Here is a 9,961-nt window from a genome sequence, read left to right on the forward strand (position 1 = left end):
ATTTCTAAAAAATAATATAATATAATTTAATTATTTTATACAGTTGAAAATAAAAATGAAATTACAATTTGAGAAATAGACAATTATTTAAAAAAATATTATATACCCATCTTTTGTATACAATATAGACTTTTTTTTTTTGTACATATTCCACTTTTAGTAAAAAATATTGACAAAAAATAAATTTTTTTCTACAACAAGTTCATATTTTAAATTATACAAACATCATTTTTAATATTTTTAGAAATAAAAATTAACAGGTTATCAATATATCATTACATAAAGAATTATCTCTACATCCAAACAATTTTAACATTCAAGTAATTTAAAGTTACTCACTTCTTTTCTCATGTTTCAAATTCACGGATGCATTCTTCTTCCTCCTCTTCTCCCGTGATGCTACGTCTTCATCTTCTTCTCCTCCTTTTTTTTTTTATTAATTTTCACTTTTGTTACTGTCGTCACCAACACCACCACCACCTCCTCCTCCTCTTTTTTCTTTTTTCATTGAAATTTCTTCTACTCCTTCCTTTTCATCATCATCATCATCATCATCATCATCATCATCATCATCATCATCATCATCATTTTATATATATCGTCGTTATTGTCGTTATTGTTATTGTTATTGTTATTGTTGAGTTTTTGCCATGTTGATGATGTTGTTTGATCCAAAATTGATTTTGGATGTGTTTTTATTCACGATTCAGTCCTGTTTGTGTGCTTATTTTTTAACTGAGTTTATGTGTCGCAATCATTATATAATTTCGGTTCATTTCTGCGTTTATTATGTCGCAATTGTTATGTAATTTTGGTTCATTTCTCCTTATTTTTTTTATTTTCTTATAGTTCTTCTTGTTTCACTCTCCAGGAATAAAACGAAGAAAAAGAAAAGTAAAAATCAAACAAAAAAGAAAAAGAAACATATTAATGTTGTCTTATCCAAAATTAATTTTGGATGTATTTTTGTTCATAATTCAGTCTTGTTTGTGTGCTTGTTTTCGAACTGAGTTTATGTGTCGCAATCATTATGTAATTTCGTTTCATTTTTGAGTTAATTGTGTCACAATTGTTATGTAATTTCGGTTTATTTCTGAGTTAATTGTGTCGCAGTCCATTATATAATTTCGCTTCATTTCTGAGCAAATTAAGGTGCATTGGACTCGTTGTTCTGCACAATTCAAAACTCTTTCTTCTCTTCTTCCTCATCTTCTACTACTTCTTCTTCTTTTTCATCTTCATCTACTCCTTCTTATTTCATTTTTTCAGAATTCTTCTTGATTTACTCTATTGAGAGGAATAAAACTAAGATAAAAGAAGAAAATATAAAAAAAACATATTAATGATATTGTCTGATCCAAAATTGATTTTGAATATGTTTTTATTCATGATTCAGTCTTGTTTTCGAACTGAGTTTATGTGTCGCAATCATTTTGTAATTTCGGTTCATTTTTGAGTTAATTGTATTGCAATTCATTATGTAATTTTGGTTCATTTCTGAGTGAATTAAGATAAATTTGGACTCGTTGTTTTACACGATTCAAAACTCTTTCTCCTTATACACGATTCAAAACTCTTTCTCCTTACCTTCTATTGCAATAACAACAGCAACAAAAGAATGACAATGAGGAGAAACACGTGAAGGAGGAGGGAGAGGAACACGAAAAAGAAAAAGACAACTATGATAACATAAAGTCCCGAACGTAAATGTCTTGGTTGAAAAAATGATGTATGCGTATGTAGTCACGCTCTTTTTAATTAGTGGTTTTTGTTAGTGTTGTGTCTACTTAATTAAATTTAAATAGCAATATTGTTTAGACGTGTAGCAAATCTATTATATAAAATGAATTCTTACAATCTTCGGATGGTTTTGCTCCTTACACATTGATATTGATATGCTTTTTATAGCATAAAATGTTACTCTTCTTATTTTTAATATTGAAGAAGAAAAAGTGTGTATTTTGCTGTCTGAAAATCAGATTTATGTTTTTTTTTTTAAATAGAAATCTGAAAGTCAGATTTCTATTAATTTTTTTTTTATTATTTTAAAATTATAAATCTGAGGTTAGATTTCTATACCCATAAAAGGAAAAAAAAAAAAAAACTCAATCTACCGATATGGGTAGAAAACACGCCATGTTACCCATCTCAAAAAAATTAGCCAAAATGTTACAATATTAATTTTCCATTCCTTGATCCAAAATCATACATGTCGCATTTAATACCCTGTTATACATCTGCAACAAAAACTTGTAGAGAAGTTGCGTTTTGTTCACGTCCTAGTACTAGTTCAAAACTTCTAAAATATTTTGCGGTACCAGACAATCTATGAGTAATCAATAACAATGAATGCGGCATATCTTCAGACTTCATCATTATTATTATTTAATAGTTGCCTTGGCAATGGATGACGTACATGGTCCACCAGATGTCATAAATGGTATTCCCTTGAATGTGGCCACACCCTTCTCATCAGTGAAGAGATTCTGTCATGCACAAAATATCCGTGACCATCACAATAACATAATTAATTAACTTCCCAAGTATAAGATTATAATTTTCAAACATTGAAACTAGACAGTAAAGTGCAATACCGGTGTGATCTTCTCAAGCTGTTTCTTTTTTGGGTTAAGTACATCTTCTGGCTTACCATCAATCCTAGATTTGAAGAATCAAAAGTTTAAGCAAGATCAAATATCTCATGAAAATTGTATCCCAAGGAAAACAACATAGTATGTAACGTACTACAAACAATTGCTAATAACCAGTTTCTAAAACGGACTATAATGTACACACTAGTTATAAGGAACAAGAGAAACATGCATATGTCAGGTTTTATCTATGGACGTGGCGGCAATTCCATTATCCCTGTCCATTTCCATATTCCGTTTGGGCTGATGACAAGGCGATGATCAAAATGAAACTTGAGTCGGCATTATTATTATTATCATAATTCAAGTGAGATCTCCAGACCAAGTGACACTGTCTGGTCAGAGATGTTATGAACAACTTACCCAGAAAAGGAAACACGTTCCCCTATTTTAGCTCCTTGTGGAGGGAGCAAGGGCTCCACCTTGCTGTGATCTTCATTAGAAGCACATAATACCTGGTAAGAGAAGACAAATATATACACAATCCTTATGACTAATTGACCATCAGAGGATACAGACTGAGAATATATAAGGTAGTCAAACCCAAAATGTGGCTTATGGTGCCAGGGAGTTTTAATGCTATGAGTTAGAACACCATGAAATTTATGCCCCCCCAAAACACACACAAATAAAAACCTCCCCTCTACCCCCTGTTTTTTTCTTTCAAGAAAGGCATTAACATGAAAAAGAATATGCAGTATTTGAGTTAGTAATTTACATATGAATTAAGTGATGAAGCATGAAGCATCACATTCATAATAAAAATAAATATACAAATATTACAGTATTTAAGTTACATATATTTAAATATATTTAAATATAAATATAATATGTATGTAGTATGATTATATTCTGCCGTTTAGTATCCATCATTATATTAGTAAGCTAGGCCACTGTCCATTTTTCAGTTTCTAAATTTACAGTAGGGTGCTAAACGGATGCCTTCTCTGAACCAGAAAGGCATAAGGCAATCAATGAGCATGTAATGGGCAGCATCCCAACTGACCACAGTTCTAGCACCTCAGCCCTCGGCTTAGTGCCAGCCTTTTGGTGACTTCGACTACAACAAATGTAAAAATTATAAGCATGATAAAATTAAATAAATACCAGTCCTTCAGACATCACATCCCGTAGTTTTCCAGGTTTGACATTTGTAATAAGTACAACAAGCCGATTCTGTACAGTACACGAAACAAAAGGAACATAAGAACATGTAAAATCACAACTAAAAATGAATACAACAGATCTCATCATACAAGGAAAGCATGGATCCATTACCGTCAACTCATCGGGACTACAATACTTTGCCAAACCACTAACAACCTGCCGCAATTTTGTTTCCCCAACATCTATCTCCTCAACTAGCAAACTGCATGATTTAATTTCATTGATATTATTTTTCATGTAAACAGGTTTCAAACAAATTGAACTAAAGAAGCATCAAATATATTCATAACTTCAACATTCTGCTAAATTTTAAAGGTTTATTTTTGTTAAAAGCAAGTTTGTTTCCAGAACCTATCTGCAGATGGATGCTTCCCCGCTTTGCGGATTAGTCCTACTTGAATATTAAGTAAACTGACGCTAAGTTCATTGTCTTTCTCAGGCACTTCTTTTTCAGCAGGTTTTGCCTTGACTTTTGTAGGTTCTTCAGCAGGTTTTGCCTTGACTTTTGTAGATTCTTTGTCTCCTGCTGGCTTTCCCTTAGTGCCCTGAAAAGAAATAAAATAAATGTAAATCCAGAGTGAAGCAATTGCATTAAGATGCAAGTATGCCACAAGAAAATTATAGGGAACTGGTAACAGGAATTGGCACTTTGAAACTTAATCTTCTCCGGTAAAATATATCAAACTCACAAAGTTAACCATGTACCAGCTTTTTCAATCTTCTATATATCAAGGATCGAATCTAGAACTATATTAGTATTTAAAATCAAATTCCAACTAAAATATTAATTCACAAATAAAATATATGTGGGTCAAAATGGATCATTATCTGGAAAATTTTATCATTAAAATATATATATATTTATAGCCAAAATGTACAACAGCAAATAGCTGGCACTCTGTTTTTCAGCAGAAATTTTTTTTCGTCATTGTCCTATATCACAAGTCATAACTCCATATTATTATATCTCATTATCAAGGCTATCCTGTGGAAGAAAATAAGAGCATAACTCCATATTATTATATCACACACACACACACACACACACACACATCAGCTTTGCTTTTGCCATTGCTTGTGTCTGGTTCTTTCTTGTTAACATTCTTTACACTTTGCTCAGTTTTGGTTGATTTTGAATCAGCTTCCGAAGTAACAGCTGGTTTTGTTACCTGCAAACAAAAAAATCTAGATAATGAAAAAGCTAAGAAAATAATAGAACTTATGAACATGGTTTCAAGAGACTCTGTTAAGGATTTAGGTATTATGGGGTGTCCAAAACCTACATCGGGTAGTATGGGATGCTTGATGTTACATTTAAGGAGAGTGGTTCTTCCCCCTTAACAGCTAGCTTTTAAGGTCTGGTTTTCACTTTCATGAGATACATAACAGACTCATTGAAAGCCTTATAGATTTTCTGCTCCTACTGTTTCAGCATTTATATAAGGAGCCAGGAGCAGTTGCAAACAATAAGAAAGTACATTTCAGGAACTTAGCACCCAATTAATTTAAATATCAAAACATCACCCGCAAAGCTAAAACATGATGCAAGTGATCCAAGATTTCCTTATTTTAACAAATCCAATTAAATATTTACGGATATTATTATAAAGTACTGGTTGAGTCCCAAAATATACATGATTTTTCCGTGCTTAATGGCGATAGAGTGCCACATCAGAAAATTGTTGGGCCATATTGAGTGCCATGCTAGCACATAAAATTCATTATAAATTTGGACCCAGCTGAATTATTTATTTTTAAGAAAAAAATTATAAGGAGCACCTTCAAGAGCCTAAAGTAAAGTGTAACATGGCCCATTTTTCTTTTATCTATTTAGTAAGTTCTTTAACAGCTTTTTGGGATCTAAAGGATACAAGTAAATGAAAAGGACAATTAAGTGCCTTCAAGCACAATATTTTTACCTACTTTAGTTTTTCACCTTAGGCCTCACAGTTATTAAGTCTATAAACAAATAACTAAGTAATAGAGGACCAGAGACTCACATTTACTGGAGGCTCAAATTCAGGCTTCTGCAATGGTATTTTCTCAAATAAACCTACAAAGTCCTCCTTGTGCTGATGAAAGAACAACACAGTTAGAACTATAAACACTAAACAGTTGATGTTGCTTCAAAAGTTAGAGCATACATGAAATAAAAGTACATGCTTTGTGCAAACTCACATGGCTTGAAACAGTTCACCAATGAAGGAGACATTCTAAAATCATACTGAAGGAATTTTTGGAATATTTCATCAACACGGTAATCTATAGAGTTTTTGTACTATTTCATCAACACGGTGATCTATATCTTCAGAAAACTTAAATAACAGAAGAAATGATGCACTAGAGAAGGAGTTTCCTCAGTAAACACAAAGGGTAACCAATTTTCAGATTATCTTACTTCATAGCTAGCAAAACCATTAAAGTTTCCAACAATAAAATTTATCATTACCTTAGGTAGAGATATGCTAGCGAACTTGAAATTACATATAAATTAAGACTTAGAGTGTAGAAAACATAATATTTGAACATTTCCTATCACATCACAAGAAGGAATCACCAAATTCCTAGTCACAAGGTCCCCGTTACCTACTTCCAGTACTATTTCAAGGGACAATTATCATTTTACCTTTTTATATGCTGTAGAAATGATTATAAAAGTATAAAGCACACTTCATCTAAGTCCAACTGCAACATGTCTACCACATTTCACAAGTAGTCACTCAAAGATGCCTAAAATTTGCTAAAGTTGTGACAACAACCACCTATGAATACAATGTATGACTTAGTTGCAGTATACTTAAGGTGCAAGCATTACCTGGATGTAATCCATCCATCTCAACACATGTGGCAGCTTTTCCTTGTTTGGATTTGAAAGGTTGATCTGGCAATATTCAATTCAATTCAATTCAATTCAATATTCATTCTGGCAGATTTCTCAATATGGTGTTTTTAACATTATTCAATTCAATATTCATGTTTATTCTGTTCTATTAATTGATATCAAAATCATCACCTTTGCCTTAGTACAAATTACAAAGAAATAGTAAGATAAAATAAATCAATCTCCACTAGATACATCATCGAAACAAATTAAGCAAAAGCATAGAGATACTATAAATATGAGAACGTAGATACCACGGAGGAATGAATCGCCGAAAACACTATAACATCAGCTTCAGAGGTTTTCAATCCATTTCCCAGTAGCACAGACTTTACAGACAGTTCATCATTCAATGTCTTGAGATTCTCGAAGTTTGATTCGAGGGTGAGGGGGAAAGCTTCTGCAAATTCTACCCACTTCAGCACCTAAATATGAATATGAATACCATACAAATCAAGGTAATTTATTGAGAAAGTTGAAATGATATTAGTGGCCAAATAAATGCATAAAATGGTGACACAACAAATTGAGGAAATGATAGTTACCTCATCACTTTGATTAACAGCATTTGCAGATGCAGCTTTGATGTTCGAATAAAGGTTCTTAACATCGCTTCCTAAACTATCAGCAGGAATAATACTCTGCAAGCAAACATAGGGCATGAAAACTAACACTCACATAATCTGCATTTGCCACATTGAAATGCACACAACTCAGATAACAGTTCCACCTATGAAATGCAGAGTAGCAAACACCAGAGAAGCAAAACCCAAATGAGCTATGAAGTGATGCATCGAAAAATTGTAAAGGAAAAAGGGCTTACAGGATCCAATGAAAGGTGCTTGCAAAGAGCCGAAGCTATCAATTTGTTTCTGCTTTCAACGGAAGCCATATCCGATGAACGATTATTTGGTACTGATGCTGCTCACTGCTGTTGTTATCGTTTCAACTTCAAATTCGCCTCTCTGCAATTTACTTCATCACTTTGCACTTTGCACTTTGCAGGGTTTCGGGGTTTTTTTTTTTTTTTTTTTTTTGACAGCGTACTGACTTCTTTTGGATTTTGGTGAGCCTGGCCGGTGTATAACCAGGGGGGCCAATAATTATTCGTGGGCTGAAAATTAAAATATGCTTCTCATTGAAAAAAGATAAAAAATCATGACCAAAAAAGTAAAAAACAAAACGTTAGTCATTGACCTATTAGATTAAAAGATTCTGTAATAAATTAAAAAAAAAATTATAATTAGAGGTGAAGAACTATAGATACCATTATACCAATACGCTATAGGTGTAGGCAGTTCGTCATAAAAAAAAGAGTAAATAACTATTTTTAATTAAAAAAATTATACGTTGATAAAATTAATCATAAAAATTTAAAATTAATATTATAATCATAAAAGATTAATTTTCTTTGATAATATCACAATTATTAAATTTATAGATAATTCTATTAATTTTTTTCTAAATTTTTTAAATTACTCTCTACATCATCTTCTCTATTCCATCTCTTTCACTTCTTCTACCACCGTTATCTAATTCTTTGTCAGTAACTTTTATTCTCTCTCCTTTTTCTTCTTCTTCCACTACCAGCCATTAACCTAATTTCTCTTTTTTATCTCTTCTCCCCTCTTTTTCAAACCTTCCACCATGTTCTCTCTCTCAGTGCACATACTTTCACTTCTCCAACCCTCTTTGAGAGTAAGATCAAAATAGAGAAATCTCCACTCCCTCAAATCCTTAAAGGAACATAACCCTAAAGGACCAGAACCCCGTAGCGGAACACAACAACGCGAAGAGCGGGCATTTCTTCTTTCTCTTTTTGTTGCCAGTCTTTTTTGGTGGTGCAACGATTCGGGGTAAGGATGGAAAGTTCTAGAAGATTCAGCAGAGTGATGTGGCTGCGAGCGATTTGGGCTGCAAGGCTGGGAAGATCTAGAGGTTGATGGCAACGATGGATGCTAGTTGGAGAATCATAAGATTGGCGGTTGAGATTTTAAGAAAGTCCGACAGCGGTTGTTAGAGTTATACACAATAATGGTTATGGGAGAAAGGGGAGAAGTTGAAGGTTGATGGAGGATGAGGCATGGATAACAGGGTTTCAACATTTAAAAGAAAAAGGGAATTGGCTGAATGAGGATAAGCGTAAAAGTTGACCTTTTAAAAAGGACAATGGCGTTGTCGTGAGAGACAGCTTACTTTCTCTTCTCCATGAGGACGACAAGTGGTGCACGAATCCCCACACTTCGTACAACTGAACCAGCAAGTGCACTGGTTTGTCCAAGTAATACCTGAGGTGCGTCAGGGTCGATCTCACGAGGATTGTGGTTTGAAGCAAGCTATGGTTATCTTGTAGATCTTAGTCAGACTGATAGAAAAGTTGGTTATTTGTTGAAACGCATAAAATTGGAATAAGATGGAATTACTATGTTTGATTATAACCAGTGATAAGAAGATGGTTAAAGCTTGGAGATGCTTTTGTTCTTCTGGATTAATTTCGGTCTTACTGTCTTCTTCAACTGTGAATAATTTCTTCTATGGCAGGCTGTATGTGATCAACGCCGGTTGAGAGGTCGCCAATGCTCCTTCAGATCTAAACCCCAGGGTTAGTGCGGATCCATTCTGATTGAAGGTGAAGCTCCTGCAGTTCATTCTCGTTAGTGATCCTACTTAAAACGCCACAGACAAGGTCGAATCTCCTGGATCAGAGAATGTTGCGCCTTTGGTTCTAGCCTCTACCATAAAGACTCTAATCTCCCCATACCTCGGCAGAACTTGTGTCTCGAGAAGTCCCCAACGAAGTCATGGATTAGCCGTCTAAGAGACGTATAATCAAGCTAGTGGTTCATTGTTGTCCGATGAAAGACTTACTCTGAAACCAGTAGAATGAGATAACCTTGTGCCAGTTCAACGCATTCATAATGATGAAGAACGAAGATACATCTTAGAATAGAGAATCAAATACGAATTGAAAGGAAACATTAATACTTTTATTAATCCATGAAATTCAGCAGAGCTCCTCCCTTCCTTTAACCTCGGAGGTTTAGAGACTCATACTAATAGAAAATACCATGATAAACGTGTAAAGTGTTAAAAGTCTCCAAAAGTGATGTAAAATATCCTTTAAATACTAAACTAATGACTAAGGATTACATAAAAAGGGTAAAACAGTCTTTTAGTGTGAAAATCCACTTCCGGGGCCCACTTAGTGAGCGTTTGGGCTGAGCTTTGATGAGATCCACGAGCTAGGAAACTTCTTGGGCAT

The 9,961-nt window shown here is 33.7% G+C and overlaps 1 protein-coding gene across 1 annotated transcript; it reads right to left on the reverse strand.

The window, feature by feature from the left end:
- Positions 1–2,167: 2,167 nt before the first annotated feature.
- On the reverse strand, positions 2,168–7,881 carry LOC112715785 (tRNA-aminoacylation cofactor arc1). Its single transcript, XM_025767606.3, has 12 exons — positions 7,523–7,881; positions 7,245–7,340; positions 6,954–7,124; positions 6,634–6,699; positions 5,819–5,890; positions 4,871–4,987; positions 4,170–4,363; positions 3,930–4,020; positions 3,759–3,827; positions 3,015–3,106; positions 2,595–2,658; positions 2,168–2,486 (listed from the first exon to the last, which is right to left on the reverse strand). The coding sequence occupies exons 1-12, from the start codon at positions 7,589–7,591 to the stop codon at positions 2,382–2,384; spliced, it is 1,206 nt and encodes a 401-aa protein (XP_025623391.1). The 5' UTR covers positions 7,592–7,881; the 3' UTR covers positions 2,168–2,381.
- Positions 7,882–9,961: the final 2,080 nt, after the last annotated feature.

This window comes from Arachis hypogaea, chromosome 10 (genome assembly GCF_003086295.3).
Source record: "Arachis hypogaea cultivar Tifrunner chromosome 10, arahy.Tifrunner.gnm2.J5K5, whole genome shotgun sequence".
Lineage (NCBI taxonomy): Eukaryota > Viridiplantae > Streptophyta > Magnoliopsida > Fabales > Fabaceae > Arachis > Arachis hypogaea.